This window comes from Lonchura striata, chromosome 10, assembly GCF_050655825.1.
Source record: "Lonchura striata isolate lonStrDom1 chromosome 10, ASM5065582v1, whole genome shotgun sequence".
Lineage (NCBI taxonomy): Eukaryota > Metazoa > Chordata > Aves > Passeriformes > Estrildidae > Lonchura > Lonchura striata.
Genome location: NC_140712.1, coordinates 24,103,885 through 24,127,283, shown reverse-complemented (window position 1 = coordinate 24,127,283; position 23,399 = coordinate 24,103,885). Strand labels below are relative to the sequence as shown.

The window sequence follows — 23,399 nt, the reverse complement described above, 5'->3', positions numbered from 1 at the left end:
CAGGGCTTTGTTGAGTCCCTTCATGGGGACACCTTGGCCACTACAAGAGCCTGGACTCCCACTCACGAGTTTTCACACTTTTAAGAATTAAAGCAATAAACAGGAGTTTTTTGAGTCCCTTCATGGGGACATCTTGGGCACTACAAGAGCCTGGACTCCCACTCACGAGTTTTCACACTCTTAAGAGTTAAAAGAATAAAGCAGGGGTTTGTTGAACCCCTCATGGGGACACCTTGGGTGGTACAACAGCCTGGCCGTGGCTACACCCAAGCTGGATCCCAGGTCATGATTTTTCACATTTTTATAATTTTAGTCCATTTCCATATTGGGGTTCATTGTCCAATTGCAGCTCCAGGTTGTGCAGTCCCATCCTGCCGGGTTGCTCTCCTCAATTTATTGTTTGCACTTTTTGGTGCTGAAGCTGCAGCGGTGTCCTTGGCTCCGGGCTGGAAAAGGATTGCTCTGTGTGACTGAGCTGTGAGGGAGCTGCTGACACTCTGTAGGAAGCTCCGAGCAGTGCAGAATCCATAAAACAGGAAAGCTGAAATTTAGGGCATCAGCAGCACCGCCAGGGCACGGCCCAGTGTCCCCAAAACACAAAAACACGGACAGCTGCCCGTGCCACCAGCCCAGCTTTCCGTCCTCATTCCCCTGCACCACCACTGAGGTTGGAGAACATCTCCGAGGTCACCATGCCACGTCCAGCCCTCCCCTGGGCACCTCCAGGGATGGGCGCCCCAAACCTCCTGGGCACTGCTGCCAGTGCCTCTCACCCTGCGCTCTTGAGAGTTTTCAAGTGTTTTCCTAAAAGATTTTTACACTTTCTGATATTTACATATTTTAACTGAATTTTCTCGCACGTGTTTATGTAAATATTGTTTTGTGTTCTTTTTTGTAGGTAGAGAGAATTGACGGACAGTTTGACCAGTGTGGTTGGAGAGGTGGAAATTTCACCCTCCAATCCACTGTCACTTTTATTATTGTATATATTGTAGAGTTAAAAAATAAAGTTTGCTTTTTAAAGTTATTTTTCTCTCCTTTTACATCTAGCCTGCTTCTGTGACTTATTTCGTGTCACGGCGTGACACCTGACCACCCTTTCCATGGAGAAATTCCTCCAGGTGTCCAACCTAAATCCCACCTAAACCTCCACTCCGGTGCAGCCCAAGAAAATATCTTGGAATTCCGGGAGCTGAGCCTGACCCTCCCTGGCTGCCCCCTCCTGCCAGGGAGTGTGGAGGGCGAGATTGGGTTGGACTGGGCTGGGTTTAGTTGGACTGGGTTGGGTTGGTTGAGTTGGGTTGGTTGGGTTGGACTGGGTTGGGTTGGACTGGACTGGGTTGGGTTGGATTGGGCTGGGCTGGGCCAGGTTCAGCTGGACTGGGTTGGGCTGAGCTGGCTGGGCTGGGTTTAGTTGCGCTGGGTTGGACTGGGTTGGGTTAGACTGGACTGACCTCAGCTGGGTTCAGCTGGGCTGGGTTAGACTGGGTTAGACTGGGCTGGGTTAGACTGGACTGACCTAAACTGGGTTAGACTGGGTTAGGCTGGGCTGACCTCAGCTGGGTTAGACTGGGTTAGACTGGGTTAGGCTGGACTGACCTCAGCTGGGTTAGACTGGGTTAGACTGGGTTAGACTGGGTTAGGCTGGGCTGACCTCCAGCTTTGGGCTCAGTTTGGGTTTTTAAGCCAGAACCAGCAACTCCCATCCCCTCAGCACACGTGGGACCCTCCGCCCTGGCTCTGGGGCCACCATCCCCGGCCTTGTCCCCTCCAGCCCCGCTGGGCCACCTCCCTGGCTGGCTGCTGGTGACACGAGCCACCCCTGCCACCGAGGGGACACCGGGGACACCGGCGGCCCGTGGCGGATCCGGTCTCAGCCCCGTTAATTTTTAACTGCGAGTCCTGACACCGGAGCCGCGGCGCTCCGTGGGACGTGAATTATTCACGGAGCAGCAGCCGGAGCCCGGAGAGCCTGGAGGACACCAGGGGACACCAGGAGACACGAGCCACATCACCGTGTCAGGCACCGGGTGACGAGCAGGGTCCTGGCAGGATTCAGTGGCTCCGTTATCTCCGTGATCTCCTCCACTTTTCAGGGATATTTTCCCAGGTGCCGCCCTGGGGGAGCAGGGATGGCGTGAGGAGGGTTCCCTGCTCCTCCAGAGGGACCAGAACCTCCCTTCTGCTGCTTCTGGGAGCCGCCTCAGCTTTGGTAGGACCAGAACTCCAGGCCAGAATTCCTCAGTGGAATACACGGCAGCTCCCAGGGATTGTCCTGTTCCCATCCCGTGTCACACCCAAGGGAACGGGGACAGGGTGTGACACCCAGGGGTGATGGAGCCTCCGTGCCCACACCAAGCCCTCCACGAGGGGTTTGGAGCCTCCTTCCTTCCCTGTGAGGGTGGCGAGGCCCTGGCTGTGGCTGCCACATCCCTGGAAGTGTCCGAGGCCAGGCTGGACAGGGCTGGGATAATCCTGGGATAATCCTGGGGAGATGTCCCTGCCCATGGCAGGATGCACCTCCGGATTTAGACCCAAAACTCCAAACCCCCAGCGAGAGCAAATTCAGCCCCGAGGGCTGCAGAATGATCCCGTCCCGATGGATTTATCCCAGAGCAGGAACAGAGCGGGGCATCCCCGTGGCCCAGGGAGATGGAAATCCGGGAAGAGCGGCGCTTGCTCGTGCCCAGAGCAGCCGCGGCTCCTCATTCCCAAAAAACCGGGGCTCGGAGCGATGGGTTTGCACGGAATGTCCCGAGCGTTCGCTGCCAGCCGCTCCGATCCCCTCCGAGCATCCCAGCGCCGCCGGGAGCTCCCAGGGCCGGCACAGCCGCGGTCAGCCCGGCCCGCCGCTCTCCGAACGGGCCGGGACAGCGGGGCCGGGACAGCGGGGCCGGGACAGCGGGAGAGGGACAGGGACAGCGGGGCCGGGACAGGGACAGCGGGGCCGGGACAGCGGGGCCGGGACAGGGACAGGGACAGCGGGACCGGGACAGGGACAGGGACAGCGGGGCCGGGACAGCGGGGCCGGGACAGCGGGAGAGGGACAGGGACAGCGGGAGAGGGACAGGGACAGCGGGACCGGGACAGCGGGACCGGGACAGCGGGACAGGGACAGGAGTGGGACAGGAGGAGCGGGGCCGGGGGAGGAGCGGGGCCGGGCTCTCCGGGGCTCTCCCGGTTCCGGTCTCTCCGGTTCCGGTGTCTTTCGGTTCCGGGCTCTCCCGGTCTCTCCCGGTTCCGGTCTCTCCGGTCCCGGTCTCTCCGGTCCCGGTCTCTCCCGGTTCCGGTGTCTCCCGGTCCCGGTCTCTCCCGGTTCCGGTCTCTCCCGGTTCCGGTCTCTCCGGTCTCTCCGGTCCCGGTCTCTCCCGGTTCCGGCGCTGCCCCCGCCCCACGGGCGGGCCCGGGGCCGTCCCCGCGCAGCCGCCGCTGCTCCGCGGGCCGGGCCGGGAGCGGCCCCGGGATCGGCACCGGCGCAGGAGCGGCAGCGGCCCCGAGCGGCCCCGAGCGGCCCCGAGCGGCCCCGAGCGGCCCCGAGCCCCCCCCGAGCGGCCCCGAGCGGCCCCGAGCGGCCCCGAGTCCCCCCGAGCGGCCCCGAGCGGCCCCGAGCGGCCCCGAGCGGCCCCGAGCCCCCCCCGAGCGGCTCCGGAGCGGCCCCGAGCCCCCCCGAGTCCCCCCGAGCGGCCCCGAGCGGCCCCGAGCGGCCCCGGAGCGGTCCCGAGCGGCCCCGAGCGGCCCCGAGCGGCCCCGAGCGGCCCCGAGCCCCCCCCGAGCGGCCCCGAGCGGCCCCGAGCCCCCCCCGAGCGGCCCCGAGCGGTCCCGAGCGGCCCCGAGCGGTCCCGAGCGGCCCCCGAGCGGCCCCGAGCGGCCCCGAGCGGCCCCGAGCGGCCCCGAGCGGCCCCGAGCGGCCCCGAGCGGCCCCGGGCCCCGCGCCGGGCGATGCAGGGCTCGGCGCGGCGCCGGCCGCTCCCGGGCCCGGCCCCGCCCGCCGGGCCGCTCCCCCCGGGCAGGTGAGCGCGGCGGGGCTCGGGAACGGGGAAATCCATCCCGGGATCTCTGGGGAGCCTCAGCCCATCCAACCCCCCGGCACAGCCTGGCCTGCGCCCCCCGGGACGGCCCGGCCCCTTCCCGGGACCGCCCCGGATGCTGCGAGTGCGGGACGGGCCGGGGTCGGGTCCGGGACGGGCCGGGGTCGGGATCCGGGACATCCCAGGGTTGGGATCCGGGACATCCCCGGGGTCAGGATCTGGGATATCCCCAGGGTCGGGGTCCAGAACACCCCAGGGTCAGGATCCGGGATATCCCCAGGTTTGGGGTCCGGGATATCCCCAGGTTTGGGGTCCGGGATATCCCCAGGTTTGGGGTCCAGAACATCCCCAGGGTCGGGATCCAAAACATCCCCAGGGTTGGAGTCCAGAACATCCCCAGGGTTGGGGTCCAAAACGTCCCCAGGGTTGGGATCCGGGATATCCCCAGGTCAGGGTCCAGAACATCCCCAGGGTCAGGATCCGGGATAACCCCAGGTTTGGGTCCAAAACATCCCTAGGGTTGGAGTCCAGACACCCCAGGGTCGGGTCTGGGACATCCCCATGGTCAGGATCCGGGATATCCCTAGGGTCAGGTCCAAAACATCCCCAGGCTTGGGATCCAGGACAGCCCCGGGGTCGGGATCCAGAACATCCCAGGGTTGGGATCCAGGACATCCCCAGGTCAGGGTCCAGAACATCCCCAGGGTTGGGATCTGTGACATCCCCAGCGTTTGGATCCGGGATATCCCCAGGTCAGGGTCCAGAATATCCCCAGGGTTGGGATCCAGGACATCCCCAGCATTGGGGTCCAGAACACCCCAGGGTTGGGTCTGGGACATCCCCAGTGTTGGGATCCAGAACATCCCCAGGTCAGGGTCCAGACCATCCCCAGGTCAGGGTCCAGACCATCCCCAGGTCAGGGTCCAGACCATCCCCAGGGTTGGGGATCAGAACACCCCAGGGTTGTATCTGGGACATCCCCAGGGTTGGGATCCAGGATATCCCCAGGTCAGGATCCAGGACATCCCCAGGTCAGGGTCCAGACCATCCCCAGGGTTGGGTCCAGACCATCCCCAGGTCAGGATCCAGACCATCCCCAGGGTTGGGATCCAGACCATCCCCAGGGTTGGGGATCAGAACACCCCAGGGTTGTATCTGGGACATCCCCAGGGTCAGGATCCGGGATATCCCCAGGTTTGGGGTCCAGAACACCCCAGGGTTGTATCTGGGACATCCCCAGGGTTGGGATCCAGACCATCCCCAGGTCAGGGTCCAGACCATCCCCAGGTCAGGGTCCAGACCATCCCCAGGGTTGGGATCCAGACCATCCCCAGGTCAGGGTCCAGACCATCCCCAGGGTTGGGGTCCAGACCATCCCCAGGTCAGGGTCTGGGGCATTTCCAGGGTCGGGGTCCCCCAAGGTTCCCCACTGGGCTGTGTCCGGGTCATCCCGGCGTACCTGGGTTATCCCAGCCGATCCAGGGTTTGGCAGACTCTTCCAGGGAGCCGCAGCATTCCCGGCTCACCCAGGGTACCCCATCCTCAGCCTCCGGCTCTCGGGGTGCGTTGAACCATCCCAGAGTGGTTTGGGGTGGAAAAGACCTTAAAGATCCTGGGCAGGGTCACTCCGTGGGCCTTGGGCAGCCCCGGGCTGCTGCGGCTGATCCCGTTCTGCTTTTGGCACCAGGAGAGGCACCGAGCCGCTTCTCCTGCAGGGAGGTGAAGATCCAGAGGTGCTGCGGGGCATTCCATGGAAAGGCTCCGCCGGGCTTGGATCCTGGCAGGAGGCAGAGGGAGCCGGGAGCAGGAGCTGCAGGTGACGCTGCTGCATCCCGAGCATCCCGCTGCTGGGACTCCAGCTTTTAGCCCTCGGCCCAACTCCTGGGAGCTGGGATTTTGCTCCGTCGTGCAAAAATTAAAAATAATTGCGCTGAATTCAGCACTTTTCACCTTGCTAAGAGACCAGAGGAGCCTCCCCGCAGGGCTGGTGACAGCTTGGTGCTCTCCTGTCCCTGCTGCTCCTCAGCTTTGGCTTCCCAGAGCCGGGCGAGAGCAGCTTTGGCGTGGGGTGAGGGCTCTGCCTCCTCCCAGAGCTGCTCCAGGGCTCCGTGTCCCTCTGTCCCCTCCAGGCACGGGGTGGGCAAGGCCGAGGACACCTCCAAGACGTCCCCGTTCCACCTGGACCTGTGGTTCTCCTTCACCCTGCAGAACTGGGTGCTGGATTTCGGGCGCCCCATCGCCATGGTGAGCGAGGGGACAGGGCCGGGGGCTGTCCCCTGCACCAGGGGGTGTCCTGGAGGAGCTGGCACGGGGGCCAAGCCCGCTCCAGGCTCTGGGAAAACTGTTCCCCTTCTCTCTCCCACACCTTTGTTTTCACACCTGGGAGGCTCCTCCTGCTCTTCCCCGTTCCTTGCCTGCATCCCAGAGCTTGGGGCTGCTGCTTCCATTCCATTTCAATGGAATTTTTTTCCCAGCTGGAAGCTGGCAGAGGGTTCAGGAAGATCCAGGAATCCCAAATGCCTTCCTTGACCCCCACAGCTTGGGCTGGGAGTGAAAACTTCCAGAGGGTGATTTTCGGGAAGTTTGCTCCACGATGAGCTGCCCAGCTTGGTCCCTTCCCAACCCCCTGAAGCCCAGCTGAGCATTCCCGAGCAATCCCAACATTTTCCCTCTCCCGTGGCCGCTGACGTGCTGCTCTGCCCTCTCTCCTCAGATCATCTTCCCCCTGGAATGGTTTCCTCTCAACAAACCCAGCGCTGGGGATTATTTCCACATGGCTTACAACGTCATCACCCCCTTCCTGCTCCTGAAGGTAAACCTGGGAATGTCCAGGGGGTTCCCATTCCCAATTTTGTGACATTTCAGAGGTTTTGAGGGTGTTGGTTATTCCCAAATCCCTGTCAGCAAGGAGGATTTCTGATGGCACCTTTTAAAGAGCGCCTCAATTTCCTGCATGTCCAGAGCAAATCCCCCTGGAATTCCGGCTCCAGGAGGAGTCAGAGCTGAATTTAAAGCTGGAAATGTTCAGGGCTTTTCCATTCCAGGTTTTGCAAAGGCTCAGAGGTTTTTAGGATCTTGGTTGTTCCCAAATTCCTTCCAGCCAGAGTTCCCCACTCCAGGAAGGATTTGTGATTCCACCTTTTAAAGAGCACCTCAATTTCCTGCATATCCAAAGCAAATCACTTCCCCCTGGAATTCTGGCTCCGGGAGGAGTCAGAGCCCTTTTCCCAAATGATATTTTTAGGACAACACCCACCCTGGGCTTAAAAGGCAGCTGGAATTTGAGTGGATTTTCTAAATTGTTCAGAGCTTCGTGACACTTGCCCTTTGACACTGGAATTGTGGCTGGAGCTGGGATTTATCCGGCTCCAGCTGCCAACCTCTGCATCCCATAAACCACTCATGAGGTGTCAGACCATTAGGAATCTTCTCCCATTAAACACTTGAGGAGAAAGCAATTATAAATCTATTTTAACCTTCGTTAGCTGGCAGTTCAGTTGTGGCCTGAGGTGGAAACGATTCCCTCTGGATATTCCGGGAGGATTTCAAGGCTGGGGGCGAGAAGGGAATGCCCAGGATGTGGGAGCTGACCTTTCCCAGGTGATTTCTGCAGGGCTGAGCCTCAGGAAAATCCAGGCTGCATTTCCCTGGCCCAGGGACGTGTCCCAGCCCTGTCCCCTCTCCTTGTCCTCCCGTGACATCCGTGGGCAGCTCCGGGGGAAGGGAAAGTTAAGCCTCCAAATTAAACCCAAATAAGTTCAAAATGAAACACAAATAAGGAGCTTTTTTTTTTTCCCCTGCTCAGGGAGGGCTGCAAAGCTGATTCAGGGAGAGGAGGGTGCCCTGGCAGATCCCAGAAGCTGAGCCAGCCAAAGCTGGAAAACTCCTGGAGCTGGGATCTGCCCCGGGAGCTCTCCCTGCTTTGCAGGCTGAGTGTGGAGCTGCATCCCAAAATTCCTGCTGCTGTCCCAAGGCTTGGCCCAGGCCCGGAGCCAGCCCCAGGTGCTTGGCATGGGGCAGGGAGAGAGCCCAGCACTGAAAGAGGTGCCCAAAAATCACCCCGAGGGGTTTGTGGCACTCGGCTCCTCCTGGCTGCGGGGTCCAACTGTGGGGAAAATAGGGAGCAGCACCCCAAAATGTTCACCTGGGGGATCCTGAAGCTCTTTCTGGAGCTGAGTCCTGATCCATGGGGAAAATAAAAAGGAACAGGACCCCAAAATGTTCACCTGGAGGATCCTGAAGCTCTCTGTGGAGCTGAGTCCTGATCCGTGGGGAAAATAGGGAACAGGACCCCAAAATGTTCACCTGGAGGATCCTGAAGCTCTCTGTGGAGCTGAGTCCTGATCCGTGGGGAAAAAAAAGGAACAGGACCCCAAAATCTTCACTTGGGGGATCCTGAAGTGTCCTGAAGCTCTCTTCAGAGTTGAGTCCTGTTCCATGGGGGAAAAAAGGGAGCAGGACCCCAAAAAGTTCATGTGGAGGATCCTGAAGTTCTCTTCAGAGCTGAGTCCCATTGCAGTGGGGAAAAAAGGGAACAGAACCCCAAAACATTCACCTGGGGGATCCTGAAGCTCTTTCTGGAGCTGAGTCCTGTTCCATGGGGAAAAAAGGGAGCAGAACCCCAAAATGTTCATGTGGAGGATCCTGAAATGTCCTGAAGCTCTCTGTGGAGCTGAGTCCTGATCCATGGGAAAAATAGGGAACAGGACCCCAAAATGTTCACCTGGAGGATCCTGAAGCTCTCTGGGGAGCTGAGTCTGATTCCATGGGGAAAATAGGGAACAGCACCCCAAAATGTTCAGGAGGACCTGCAGGAAGCAATCACAGCCTCAGTGTCAGCTCCTGGTGCTAAAACCACAAAATCCTCACAGGAGGAGATGGACGTGATGATTTTTTTAATCCAGATTCCAACTCAGGATATTTTGGGATTTATGGTGATGAATTTCTGAACGCTCTGGCAAAAAAAAAAAAAAAATAAAAATCCCAAAACAAGCACGGGCAGGAGCTGCCACATCCCTGCTGCTCCTCCTCCTCCTCTCCCCGTGCCTGCAGCTCATCGAGAGGTCCCCCAAGACCCTGCCCAGGTCCGTGGTCTACCTCAGCATCATCACCTTCGTGATGGGCGCCAGCATCCACCTGGTGGGAGACTCGGTGAACCACCGGCTGATCTTCAGCGGGTACCAGCACCACCTGTCCGTGAGGGAGAACCCCATCATCAGGAACCTCAAACCCGAGACCCTGGTGAGGGTTTGTGAAATTGGAATTTATAAATTATAAAGGAACCTCAAACCTGAGACCCTGGTGAGGGTTTGTGAAATCTCAATTTGTAAATGGTGAAGGAACCTCAAACCTGAGACCCTGGTGAGGGTTTGTGAAATTGGAATTTGTAAATGGTGAAGGAACCTCAAACCTGAGACCCTGGTGAGGGTTTGTGAAATTGGAATTTGTAAATGGTGAAGGAACCCCAAACCCGAGACCCTGGTGAGGGTTTGTGAAATTGGAATTTGTAAATGGTGAAGGAACCTCAAACCCGAGACCCTGGTGAGGGTTTGTGAAATCTCAATTTGTAAATGGTGAAGGAACCTCAAACCTGAGATCCTGGTGAGGGTTTGTGAAATCTCAATTTATAAATTATAAAGGAACCTCAAACCCGAGACCCTGGTGAGGGTTTGTGAAATCTGAATTTGTAAATGGTGAAGGAACCCCAAACCCGAGACCCTGGTGAGGGTTTGTGAAATTGGAATTTGTAAATGGTGAAGGAACCCCAAACCCGAGACCCTGGTGAGGGTTTGCGAAATTGGAATTTATAAATTATAAAGGAACCTCAAACCCGACACCCTGGTGAGGGTTTGTGAAATCTCAATTTGTAAATGGTGAAGGAACCTCAAACCTGAGATCCTGGTGAGGGTTTGTGAAATCTGAATTTATAAATTATAAAGGAACCTCAAACCCGAGACCCTGGTGAGGGTTTGTGAAATCTGAATTTGTAAATGGTGAAGGAACCCCAAACCCGAGACCCTGGTGAGGGTTTGTGAAATCTGAATTTATAAATGGTGAAGGAACCTCAAACCCAAGACCTTGGTGAGGGTTTGTGAAATCTGAATTTATAAATGGTGAAGGAACCTCAAACCCGAGACCCTGGTGAGGGTTTGTGAAATTGGAATTTGTAAATGGTGAAGGAACCTCAAACCCGAGACCCTGGTGAGGCTGAGCTGGGTTCAAGCATTTCTAAAATCTGAATTTATAAATGACCTTAGTAAGGGGCTGAGCTGGGCTGGACATTTCTAAAATCTGAATTTATAAATGAGCTGGGCTGGACATTTCTAAAATCTGAATTTATAAATTAGCTGGGCTGAGCATTTCTGAAATCTGAATTTATAAATGACCTGGGAAGGGGCTGAGCTGGGTTCAAGCATTTCTGAAATCTGAATTTATAAATGACCTTGGGAAGGGGCTGAGCTGGGTTCAAGCATTTCTAAAATCTGAATTTCTGAATGAGCTGGGAAGGGGCTGAGCTGGGTTCAAGCATTTCTAAAATCTGAATTTATAAATGACCTGGGAAGGGGCTGAGCTGGGTTCAAGCATTTCTAAAATCTGAATTTCTGAATGACCTGGGAAGGGGCTGAGCTGGGTTCAAGCATTTCTAAAATCTGAATTTATAAATGATCTTGGGAAGGGGCTGAGCTGGGTTCAAGCATTTCTAAAATCTGAATTTATAAATGACCTGGGAAGGGACTGAGCTGGGCCCGGGCGTTCCTGCAATCCAAATTTCCCGATGGTGACTGTGGCTGCTCACTGGGATTCTCCTCCCATTCCCGTTCCCGTTCCCGTTCCCATTCCCATTCCCATTCCCATTCCCATTCCCTTTCCCATTCCCATTCCCGTTCCCATTCCCATTCCCATTCCCATTCCCATTCCCATTCCCATTCCCATCCCAGATCGATTCCTTCGAGCTGCTCTACTACTACGACGAATATCTGGGGCACTCCATGTGGTGAGTGATGATTCCAGCAGAGATTTTGGGATGCCTGAGGGGGGAGGGAGAGCTCAGGGTGGATAAACCCCGGCTGGCTCCGCTGGCCGGGGCTGGATTTGGATTAGGATCCAGATTAGGGTGATCCTGGAAAATCCCCCCTGCTCAGGGATATTTTGGGATTGGAACGCAGGAGCAGTTTGTCCTTCCAGGGCTGGGCAGAAGGTTCCTCTGGTTCCTCCTCCAGCAGCCCCAGGTGTGCCCCAGACACCCCAAATATCCCCAAATACCATTAACAAACACCCAAATATCCCAAATAAACACCCAAATATCCCAAATAAACACCCAAATATCCCAAACACCCCAAATATCCCAAATAAACACCCAAATATCCCAAATAAACACCCAAATATCCCAAATACCCCAAACACCTCAATCAAACATCCCAAACACCCCAAACAAATACCCAAAAAACCCCAAACACCCCAAATATCCCAACTAAAAATCCACTTCCAGTTCCACGCCCCATTGTGCCAAGAGGTCTCTCCCCCAAACTGGGATGGGCTTTTCCAGAGCAGGGATCCCACAGCGGGAATTCCACAGTGGGAATTCCACAGTGGGAATTCCACAGCAGGAATCCCACAGCGGGAATCCCAGAGCAGGAATCCCACAGCAGGAATTCCAGAGCAGGAATCCCTGATTTGGGAATTCCAGAGCAGGAATCCCACAGCAGGAATCCCTGATTAGGGAATTCCAGAGCAGGAATTCCACAGCAGGAATTCCAGAGCAGGAATCCCTGATTAGGGAATCCCTGATTAGGGAATCCCTGATTAGGGAATCCCTGATTAGGGAATTCCAGAGCAGGAATCCCGGATTAGGGATCCCTGATTAGGGAATCCCTGATTAGGGAATCCCTGATTAGGGAATCCCGGATTAGGGAATCCCTGATTAGGGAATCCCTGATTAGGGAATTCCAGAGCAGGAATCCCTGATTAGGGAATCCCGGATTAGGGAATCCCAGAGCAGGAATTCCTGATTAGGGAATTCCTGATTAGGGAATCCCTGATTAGGGAATCCCTGATTAGGGAATCCTGGATTAGGGAATTCCAGAGCAGGAATCCCTGATTAGGGAATCCCGGATTAGGGAATCCCGGATTAGGGAATTCCAGAGCAGGGATCCGCAGCTGCTCCATCCCCTCCCCAGCCCGGGAGCAGCTCAGGGTGTGGGGTGGCTTTGGGGCAGTTCAGTCACTTCCAGGCTGATCCCAGCGCTGGGAATTGCTGGAATTCCTGGTGTTTTTCCCAGGTACATCCCGTTTTTCCTGATCCTCTTCATTTACTTCTCCGGCTGCTTCGAGCCGGCGGCGCGGCGGGGCCGGATGCCCGCGGCCGCCCGGCTCCTGCTGGGGCCCAGCAGCCTCTACTACTGGTGAGTGCCGGGATGGGCCGGGAATGCCCCGGGAATGCCGGGAATGCCCCGGGAATGCCGGGAATGCCCCGGGAATGCCCCGGGAATGCCGGGAATACCCTGGGAATGCTCCGGGAATGCTCCGGGAATGCTCCGGGAATGCCGGGAATACCCCGGGAATACCCCGGGAATGCTCCAGGAATATCCTGGGAATACCCCAGGAATACCCCGGGAATGCCCTGGGAATACCCCGGGAATGCTCCAGGAATATCCTGGGAATACCCCAGGAATACCCCGGGAATGCCGGGAATACCCCGGGAATGCCCCGGGAATACCCCGGGAATGCCCCGGGAATACCCGGGAATACCCCAGGAATGCCCCGGGAATACCCGGGAATACCCCGGGAATACCCTGGGAATACCCAGGAATACCCCGGGAATACCCTGGGAATACTCTGAGAATCCTCCGGGAATACCTCAGGAATGCTCCAGGAATACCCTGGGAATTCCCTGGGAATACTCCGAGAATCCTCCGGGAATATCCTGGGAATACACCAGGAATCCTCCGGGAATTCCCCAGGAATACTCCGGGAATCCTCCGGGAATATCCCAGGAATACTCCAGGAATCCTCCGGGAATATCCCAGGAATACTCCAGGAATACTCTGGGAATACCCCAGGAATACTCCAAGAATACTCCAGGAATTCCCCAGGAATACTCCATGAATACCCTGGGAATACCCCAGTAATACTCCAGGAATTCCCCAGGAATTCACCAGGGAGAGCTGCTCCATTCCCCCGGGCAGCTGTTGCTCTGTGGGGCTGGGAATGCTCTCCCTGGGATCCCAGGATCAGCATGATCCCAAAAAAGCTGGGAATGTCCTCCCTGGGATCCCAGGATCAAAACTGATCCCAGAACACCTGGGAATGCTCTCCCTGTGATCCCAGAACAACTGGGAATGTTCTCCCTGGGATCCCAGGCTCACACAGATCCCATAATCCCATAAACCCAGAAATGTTCTCCCTGGGATCCCAGGCTCACGGCTGATCCCATAAACTCGGGATCTCTCTCCCTGGAATCCCAGGCTCACGGCCGATCCCATGAAAACCCAGGATCCCTCTCCGTGCAATCCCAGGCTCACACAGATCCCATAATCCCATAAACCCGGGATTGCTCTCCCTGGGATCCCGGGCTCACACAGATCCCATGAACCCAGGAATGTTCTCCCTGGGATCCCAGGCTCCTGGCCGATCCCATGAACCCGGGATCTCTCTCCCTGGGATCCCAGGACCCCGGCTGATCCCATAAACCCGGGATCGCTCTCTCTGGGATCCCAGGACCCCGGCCAATCCCATGAACCCAGGAATTATCTCCCTGGGATCCCAGGCTCCCGGCCGATCCCATGACCCTGGGATCTCTCTCCCTGGGATCCCACGACCCCGGGATCGCTCTCCCTGGGATCCCAGGCTCACACAGATCCCATGAACCCAGGAATGTTCTCCCTGGGATCCCAGGCTCACGGCTGATCCCATAATCCCATAAACCCAGGAATGTTCTCCCTGGGATCCCAGGCTCCCGGCCAATCCCATGACCCCGGGATCCCTCTCCCTGGGATCCCAGGCTCCCGGCCGATCCCACAACCCTGGGATCGCGCTCCCTGGGATCCCAGGCTCACGGCTGATCCCATAAACCCGGGATCGCTCTCCCTGGGATCCCAGGCTCCCACAGATCCCACGACCCCGGGATCGCTCTCCCTGGGATCCCAGGCTCCCGGCCGATCCCATAAACCTGGGATCCCTCTCCCTGGGATCCCAGGCTCCCACAGATCCCACGACCCCGGGATCCCTCTCCCTGGGATCCCAGGCTCCCACAGATCCCACGAGCCCGGGATCTCTCGGGGCGCTCTCCCCGCAGGTACCTGGTGACCGAGGGCCAGCTCTTCATCCTCTTCCTGCTGACGGTGCTGGCCATGCTGGCGCTGGCGCTGCGGCGGCGGCGCCGGGGGCTGCTGCCCGACAGCAACGGGCGCTTCCTGCTGCTCTCCTTCCTCCTCGGCCTCCTCCTCGTGGGCGCCTGGGTGGGCTGCCTGTGGCACGACGGCGTCCTGCGCAGGAGGTACCCGGGGCCCATCTACGTCCCCGAGCCCTGGGCCTTCTACACGCTGCGCCTCGCCCGCGCGGCGCCCTGAGCAGAGGAGCTTGGGGGGATGGAGATCCCCAGTTGGGAATAAATCGCCTTGGAATGGTGGTGGTGCTGGTGGTTTGGTCACGGAGGGGTTAATGGGAGTCGGGTGGTTGGCGCTCGGTGCTGAGGGAAGGGATGGGGGGAAACGGACCCAAAATTTGGGGGGAAGGGGGAATTCCGGGGGGTTGGGGAACCAACTGGTTCAGGTCTCGCTGGTGGGGTGGGAATTCTGAGGAATTCCCAAAAAATGGCACCAAAATCCATCAGGATGGGGGAATTCCGGGGGTTGGGGAACCAACTGGTTCAGGTGTCGCTGGTGGGGTGGGAATTCCACAGAATTCCCAAAAAACAGCACCAAAATCCATCAGGATGGGGGAATTCCGGGGCTTGGGGAACCAACTGGTTCAGGTCTCGCTGGTGGGGTGGGAATTCTGAGGAATTCCCAAAAAACGGCACCAAAATTTGGGGGGAAAGGGGAATTCCGGGGGTTGGGGAACCAACTGGTTCAGGTCTTGCTGGTGGGGTGGGAATTCTGAGGAATTCCTGAGAAACGGACCCAAAATTCAGGGGGGAAAGGGGAATTCCAGGGATCTGTGCAGCAGCGCCTTCTGCTCTCACTCAGACACAAGAATTCCACAGAATTCCTGAAAAACGGACCCAAAATTCAGGGGGAAGGGGGAATTCTGGGGGTTGGGAACCAACTGGTTCAGGTGTCGCTGGTGGGGTGGGAATTCTGAGGAATTCCCAAAAAACGGCACCATTTGGGATGGAGGGAATTCCTGGGGTCTCTGCACCAGAACCTCTTTGGATTTTGGTTTTTTTGGGATTTTTGGAATTTTGGGATTTTCTTGATTTTGCAATTTTTGTATTTTTGACTAAAAAAATTACAAACATTCCAAAAGAAAAAAAATATTATTTTCATTTTGGAATTTTTTGACTTTTGACTTTTTTAATTTTGGAAATTTTGGACTTTTGGCCTTTTTTCATATTGGAATTTTTGGACTTTTGGCTTTTTTAATTTTTTAATTTTTGGACTTCTGACTTTTTTCATTTTTTAATTTTTGGACTTTTGATTTTTGTCATTTTGAAATTTTTGGATTATCAACTTCTGTCATTTTGGAATTTTTGGAATTTTGAATTTTTTAATTTCTGAATTTTTTGACTTGACTTTTTTAATTTTGGAATTTTGACCTTTTTCATTTCTGAATTTTTTGACTTTTACTTTTTCATTTTTGAATTTTTGACTTTTTTCTCTTTTGAATTTTTGACCTTTTTCATTTTTTAATTTTTGGTCTTTCAACTTTTTTAATTTTTGAATTTTTCGACTTTTGACTTTTTTCATTTTTTCATTTTTGTCTTTTTTCACTTTTTCATTTTTGACTTTTTTCATTTTTCCATTTTTGACTTTTTTCATTTTTTCATTTTTGTCTTTTTTCATTTTTTCACTTTTTCATTTTTCTATTTTTGACTTTTTTCATTTTTCCATTTTTGACTTTTTTAATTTTTTCATTTTTGTCTTTTTTCATTTTTTCACTTTTCCATTTTTCCATTTTTTCATTTTTCCATTTTTCCATTTTTGACGTTTTTCATTTTTTCACTTTTTCATTTTTCCATTTTTTCATTTTTTCATTTTTCCATTTTTGACTTTTTCCATTTTTCCATTTTCCATTTTCCATTTTTCCATTTTTTCATTTTTCCATTTTCCATTTTTCCACTTTCCATTTTCCTTTTTCCATTTTCCATTTTTTCATTTTTTCATTTTTCCATTTTTGACTCTTTTCATTTTTCCATTTTTCCATTTTTCCATTTTTCCATTTTTCATTTTCCATTTCCCATTTTCCATTTCCCATTTCCCATTTTCCATATTTCCATTTCCCATTTCCCATTTTCCATTTTCCATTTCCATTTTCCATTTTCCATTTCCATTTTCCATTTTCCATTTCCATATTTCCACTTTCCTTTTTCCATTTTCCATTTCCATTTTCCATTTTCCCTTTTCCCTTTTCCCTTTTCCATTTTCCATTTCCATTTTCCATATTTCCATATTTCCATATTTCCATTATTTCCCATTCCCATTCCCATTCCCGTGCTGGACTCTCCGGCCGTGGCTCTGTCGGTTCCGCCCGTTCCCGTCCCGCCGATCGCGATTCCCGCACGGGAAACTCCGCCCGAGCTCCGCCCGCCGCGGACTCTGCCCGGGAACCGCGGAGCCGCCCCGGAACCTCCGCGACTGCCCCGAAACCTCCGCGACTGCCCCAAAACTCCGGGACTGCCCCAAAACCTGCTCGATTGGCCCCAAAACCTCCGCGACTGCCCCGAAACCTCCGCGACTGCCCCGAAACCTCCGCGATTGGCCCCAAAATCCGCGCGATTGGCCCCAAAACCTCCGCGACTGCCCCGAAACCTCCGCGACTGACCCAAAACCTCCGCGATTGGCCCCAAAATCCGCTCGATTGGCCCCAAAACCTCCGCGACTGCCCCGAAACCTCCGCGATTGGCCCCAAAACCTCCGCGACTGCCCCGAAACCTGCTCGATTGGCCCCAAAACCTCCGGGACTGCCCCAAAACCTCCGCGACTGCCCCGAAACCCGCTCGATTGGCCCCAAAACCTCCGCGACTGCCCCGAAACCTCCGCGACTGCCCCGAAACCCGCTCGATTGGCCCCAAAATCTGCTCGATTGGCCCCAAAACGCCGCGACTGCCCCAAAACCTCCGCGACTGCCCCAAAATCCGCTCGATTGGCCCCAAAACGCCGGGACTGCCCCGGCCATGGTGAGTGAGCGCTGCGGGCTCTGCGCCCCGGGATCTCCCGGGAACCCGCTCGGGATTCTTTAAATCCATTTATTTTTTCCTCTCCCTTCCTGCTCCAGGCGAAGTTTCTGTCCCAGGATCAAATTAATGGTAGGTGGGGTTTGGTCCGCTTCGGGCGTTCATTAGCGAGATTATTTACTTTTATTTTTTTTTTTTTTTTATTTTTATATATATTTTTATTTTTATTTTTATATATATATATTTATTTCTATTTTTATATATTTATATTTATATTTATATATTTATATATATTTATTTATATTTTATTTATATTTATATTTATATTTATATTTATATATCATTTGTATTTATTTCATTTATATTTCTATTTTATTTCTATTTTATACATTTTTATTTATATTTAAATTTAGAGTTATCTATTTAGCGTATATTTATATTTATATATTTATGTATATTTCTATTTATTTAGATTTATGTCTTTAGATTTTATTTATAGCTATATTTATATTTAGACGTATGTTCATGTATTTAGAATTGTCTCGATTTAGGTAGATAGAGAAATGCCGCGTTTCTGCCCCGGAGCGGCTCAGCTGCGCTCGCTGTCCCCCAATCCTTCCTGCTCCCGGCTTTCCCGGGATGCGCTGCCTGGGAAAAAAAATTCTGGGAATTCTGCCCAGGTCCTGCCTGGGAAAAAAACAAAAAAAAAATCCCAAAAAAACCAGGGAATTCTGCCCAGGTCCTGCTTGGGAAAAAACAGGGAATTCTGCCCAGGTCCTGCCTGGGTAAAAACAGGGAATTCTGCCCAGGTCCTGCCTGGGAAACAGGGAAATATCTCCAGGTCCTGCTTGGGAAAACAGGGAAATCTCCCAGGTCCTGTTTGGGAAAAAAAAAACTCAGGGAATTCTGCCCAGGTCCTGCTTGGGAAAAAACAGGGAATTCTGCCCAGGTCCTGTGTGGGATAAAAACAGGGAATTCTGCCCAGGTCCTGCTTGGGTAAAAACAGGGAATTCTGCCCAGGTCCTGCTTGGGAAAACAGGGAATTCTGCCCAGGGCAGGAAAATATCGCAGCGCAAAAGCAGCAGAGGGAGCAGCGCTCCAATCCCACCGGAGCAGCGGAATTCCAGGGAAAAGCAGCAGCAGCCCCGGGAATTCCAGGGAAACAACAAACTACCCCGGGAATTCCAGGGAAAACAACAAACTACCCCGGGAATTCCAGGGAAAACAACAAACTGCCCCGGGGAATTCCAGGGAAACAACAAACTGCCCCGGGAATTCCAGGGAAAACAACCCTGGGAAAGGGGAGCGGCGCCCGGGGCTGGCCGAAGGAAGCTGAACTAAGGGTTTGAACAGGAATATTAATGAGAGTATTATTAATGAGAGCATTAATGAGGGCATTATTAATGAGAGCATTAATGAGGGCATTATTAATGAGAGCATTAATGGGGGTATTAGTGCCAGTCTGAACAGCTCTGCCGGGGATTGGCGAGCGGAGGAGGCGGCGGCCGGGCCAGGGGAGGTCACGGTGCCCACGGGCACGGACTGGCCCGGGATGTACCCGGGACAGCCCCGGGAGATGCTGGGGACAGCCCGGGACAGCCCGGGACAGCCCCGGGAGATGCTGGGGACAGCCCGGGACAGCCCGGGACAGCCCCGGGAGATGCTGGGGACAGCCCGGGACAGCCCCGGGACAGCCCCGGGAGATGCTGGGGACAGCCCGGGACAGCCCCGGAGCATCCTCGGGGCTCCCCCTGTCCCCTGCAGCAGGAGATGGGGGAGAACTCGGCAGCCTCCGCCTCCAAAATCTTCCACCACCTTCATCCATCATCCTCCTCTCCTCTCCTCTCCTCTCCTCTCCTCTCCTCTCCTCTCCTCTCCTCTCCTCTCCTCTCCTCTCCTCTCCTCTCCTCTCCTCTCCTCTCCTCTCCTCTCCTCTCCTCTCCTCTCCTCTCCTCTCCTCTCCTCTCCTCTCCTCTCCTCTCCTCTCCTCTCCTCTCCTCTCCTCTCCTCTCCTCTCCTCTCCTCTCCTCTCCCTTTTTTCCCTCTCCCGTTTTTCCCTCCCCTTTTCCTCCTCCCTCATCCCCCTCCATCCCTCTCCCACCCCCTCCAAGCCACAAAAATCACTTTTAACCAAATTCCGCCGCTTTCCCAGCCCTTTCCCCCCCCTCCCTCAGCCTGGAGCGCCCCAATTAGCGCCGCTCGGGGCTTTAATTACTTTTAATCACCTTAATTGCGGCTGGTCCCCTCCCCCCGTGCCAGTCAACCTCGGGAAAGGCGACACCGAGAGCGGATCCGGGAAAGGCGACACCGGGAGCGGGAACAGGACCGGGAACGGGAACGGGAACGGGAGCCTGACCGAGCTCTGCTCCTCCTCAGAGCTCAAGGAATGGCCTGACCGAGCTCTGCTCCTTCATAAGGAGTTCAAGGAATGGCCTGACCGAGCTCTGCTCCTTCATAAGGAGTTCAAGGAATGGCCTGACCGAGCTCTGCTCCTTCATAAGGAGCTCAAGGAATGGCCTGACCGAGCTCTGCTCCTTCTGAGAGTTCAAGGAATGGCCTGACCGAGCTCTGCTCCTTCATAAGGAGCTCAAGGAATGGCCTGACCGAGCTCTGCTCCTCCTCAGAGCTCAAGGAATGGCCTGACCGAGCTCTGCTCCTCCTCAGAGTTCAAGGAATGGCCTGACCGAGCTCTGCTCCTCCCTAGAGTTCAAGGAATGGCCTGACCGAGCTCTGCTCCTTCGTTAGAGTTCAAGGAATGGCCTGACCGAGCTCTGCTCCTCCTCAGAGCTCAAGGAATGGCCTGACCGAGCTCTGCTCCTTCATAAGGAGCTCAAGGAATGGCCTGACCGAGCTCTGCTCCTCCCTAGAGCTCAAGGAATGGCCTGACCGAGCTCTGCTCCTCCTCAGAGCTCAAGGAATGGCCTGACCGAGCTCTGCTCCTCCCTAGAGTTCAAGGAATGGCCTGACCGAGCTCTGCTCCTTCATAAGGAGTTCAAGGAATGGCCTGACCGAGCTCTGCTCCTCCCTAGAGTTCAAGGAATGGCCTGACCGAGCTCTGCTCCTTCATAAGGAGTTCAAGGAATGGCCTGACCGAGCTCTGCTCCTTCATAAGGAGCTCAAGGAATGGCCTGACCGAGCTCTGCTCCTTCATAAGGAGCTCAAGGAATGGCCTGACCGAGCTCTGCTCCTCCCTAGAGTTCAAGGAATGGCCTGACCGAGCTCTGCTCCTCCTCAGAGTTCAAGGAATGGCCTGACCGAGCTCTGCTCCTCCCTAGAGTTCAAGGAATGGCCTGACCGAGCTCTGCTCCTCCTCAGAGCTCAAGGAATGGCCTGACCGAGCTCTGCTCCTTCTGAGAGCTCAAGGAATGGCCTGACCGAGCTCTGCTCCTTCATAAGGAGCTCAAGGAATGGCCTGACCGAGCTCTGCTCCTCCTCAGAGCTCAAGGAATGGCCTGACCGAGCTCTGCTCCTCCTCAGAGCTCAAGGAATGGCCTGACCGAGCTCTGCTCCTCCCTAGAGCTCAAGGAATGGCCTGACCGAGCTCTGCTCCTCCTCAGAGCTCAAGGAATGGCCTGACCGAGCTCTGCTCCTCCTCAGAGCTCAAGGAATGGCCTGACCGAGCTCTGCTCCTTCTCAGAGCTCAAGGAATGGCCTGACCGAGCTCTGCTCCTCCCTAGAGCTCAAGGAATGGCCTGACCGAGCTCTGCTCCTCCTCAGAGTTCAAGGAATGGCCTGACCGAGCTCTGCTCCTTCATAAGGAGCTCAAGGAATGGCCTGACCGAGCTCTGCTCCTCCTCAGAGCTCAAGGAATGGCCTGACCGAGCTCTGCTCCTCCTCAGAGCTCAAGGAATGGCCTGACCGAGCTCTGCTCCTTCTCAGAGCTCAAGGAATGGCCTGACCGAGCTCTGCTCCTTCATAAGGAGCTCAAGGAATGGCCTGACCGAGCTCTGCTCCTCCCTAGAGTTCAAGGAATGCTTTTCCCTGTACGACACGAAGCAGAAAGGGAAGATCCGAGGCTCGGAGCTGCTGGCCGTGATGCGCTGCCTCGGCGTCAGCCCCACGCCCGGGGAGGTGCAGAGGCACCTGCAGCTGCACAGGATCGGTGAGGCACAAGGATTCATCCCGGGAAATTCCCTTTTCCTGCACCCCAGCCAGCAGGAGCTGTTGTGGTGTGTGAAATACAGCCCGAGGATTAAACCAGCGCTGTTAAAATCCCTAAAAAAAAAGCAGGAGGCAAAGGTTGAATATGGATTTGGAGGGTGGGAGGCTGTCCGGGCCAGAAGGATGTTCAGCTGAGGGTCTGTGGGAAAAACAAAGCACAGAAACCGAGGAATTGTGAGATCGGGGTGTGGGGGGATTGAAAATTCAGGATCCGGGTTCAGAGAACAAATTTAACAGAGTTACAAATGGGATTTGAGGAGAAAAACCCCATTAGTGCCATGGTCTGATCCAGATCAGGGACAGGGAAAGAAAACCCCAGGAAAGGGAAAGGAAACACCAGGAAAGGGAAAGGAAACCCCAGGAAAGGGAAGTGGGGGAGGACGAGGAGGGGTTTTTTGGGATCCAGCCCCCAACCAGAGCCGTTCCCACAGGACCTGCCCTTCCTTTGCAGACAAGAACGCAGAGCTGGACTTCTCCACCTTCCTGAACATCATGTACAGGCAGATGAAGCAGGAGGAGCCCGAGGAGGAGATCCTGAGGGCCCTGGCCATGCTGGACAGGCAGAAGAGAGGAGTGATCTCCGTGCCCGAGCTCCGCGCCAAGCTCACCCGCCTGGGCGAGAAGCTCTCCGAGGAGGAAGGTACCCTGCAATTCCCCCTGGGACTTTTCCTTTTCCCTTTCCTTTCCTTTCCTTTCCTTTCCTTTCCTTTCCTTTCCTTTCCTTTCCTTTCCTTTCCTTTCCTTTCCTTTCCTTTCCTTTCCTTTCCTTTCCTTTCCTTTCCTTTCCTTTCCTTTCCTTTCCTTTCCTTTCCTTCCCTCCCTCCTCTCTTTCCGCCGCCGCCTCTGGGGTGAGGAAGGTCCTGAGCCAGCAGGAGACACCAAAGTAAAAAACAGCCCAAAAAACCCCAAATTCCTCCAGTTTGTCAGAAATTTGGCTCCGAGGGGCACAATAAACCCAAAAGCCCATCTGGACTAAAGCTGTGATGAACTCACAGAGATGGACATCCACGCTCCAGAGATTTTTCCACGGAATTAAAATCCAGGTGCTGACTGAGGCCACCCTGAAACTCCCACCTGATCCCAGAGGAGATTCCCAACAAAGCCCCCAACCCCAACCCCGCAGCGCTGCTTTCCTCCCGAACACCCCCAAACCCCAAAGGTCCCATCCCAACGGGATTTTCCCGTTTTCCAGTGGATGACCTGCTGAGGGAGGCCCAGGTTGGGCCCAATGGAACCATCAAATATGAGGAATTTGTGCGCCTCGTTTGCCTTCCCTCGGTGGATTACTGAACCCTGGGTGGATTCGCTCGGAGCAGCACCTGCAGCGCTTTTATTTCCATTTTCCACTTCCTAGTCACACTCAGGAACCATCAACTGCCTTCCAAAACCCGATTTTGCCTTCATTTACTGCTGACCCTTCCATAGGTTCCCCCCTGATTCCTGGAAAAATCAAGAAATAATATTATTATTATTATTATAGCTATTTTATGATAGCAATAATTGTTGAAATAAACTGAGTGTGGTAACGCGTGCCGAGCTTTGAGAAGATGATTTGAAGAACGTTTGAAGGTCGTGGCACAAGGAGCTCGTGGTCGAGGTCTCCTGGTCCTGGAGAAACCAGCACAGCCCAGCAGGGTTTGGTGTCTGCATAAGGGAAAAACGGGAAAAACGGGAAAAACGGGGCCAGGAAAATTCCCCTTTTCCACACCAGGAGAAAACTCCCCAGGAAAATTCACCTTTTCTACACCAGGAAAAACCTCCCCTACTCCCAAATTTTCCACAGCAGGAAAATTCCCTTTTCCATACCAAGAAAAACTCCCCTGGAAAATTCATCTTTTCCACACCAGGAAAAACTCCCAGGAAAATTCCCTTTTCCA

At 54.7% G+C, this 23,399-nt stretch overlaps 2 protein-coding genes and 1 long non-coding RNA gene across 4 annotated transcripts; 2 read left to right on the top strand and 1 right to left on the bottom strand.

Moving 5' to 3' along the window:
• Positions 1-187: 187 nt before the first annotated feature.
• LOC146766560 (uncharacterized) lies at positions 188-3,409 on the bottom strand. The gene is made up of 2 exons (XR_014957725.1): positions 1,655-3,409; positions 188-1,599 (listed from the first exon to the last, which is right to left on the bottom strand). It is a non-coding gene; the product is annotated as an uncharacterized LOC146766560 (long non-coding RNA).
• A 446-nt stretch (positions 3,410-3,855) lies between these two features.
• On the top strand, positions 3,856-14,654 carry CLN6 (CLN6 transmembrane ER protein). Of its 2 annotated transcripts, none has more exons than XM_077785957.2 (7): positions 3,856-4,010; positions 6,158-6,272; positions 6,742-6,840; positions 9,081-9,269; positions 10,967-11,022; positions 12,308-12,430; positions 14,323-14,654. In XM_077785957.2, exons 1-7 carry the CDS (start codon positions 3,940-3,942, stop codon positions 14,594-14,596), a joined length of 927 nt encoding a protein of 308 aa, XP_077642083.1. In that variant the 5' UTR covers positions 3,856-3,939; the 3' UTR covers positions 14,597-14,654. The 2 variants fall into 2 exon arrangements, with proteins under 2 accessions (XP_077642083.1, XP_085445169.1); XM_085589043.1 differs by lacking the exon at positions 14,323-14,654 and adding an exon at positions 12,989-14,272.
• CALML4 (calmodulin like 4) lies at positions 14,615-23,052 on the top strand. The gene is made up of 7 exons (XM_085588391.1): positions 14,615-14,627; positions 16,766-17,263; positions 17,324-17,364; positions 17,463-17,493; positions 21,323-21,463; positions 21,974-22,162; positions 22,715-23,052. Exons 1-7 carry the CDS (start codon positions 14,615-14,617, stop codon positions 22,810-22,812), a joined length of 1,011 nt encoding a protein of 336 aa, XP_085444517.1. The 3' UTR covers positions 22,813-23,052.
• Positions 23,053-23,399: the final 347 nt, after the last annotated feature.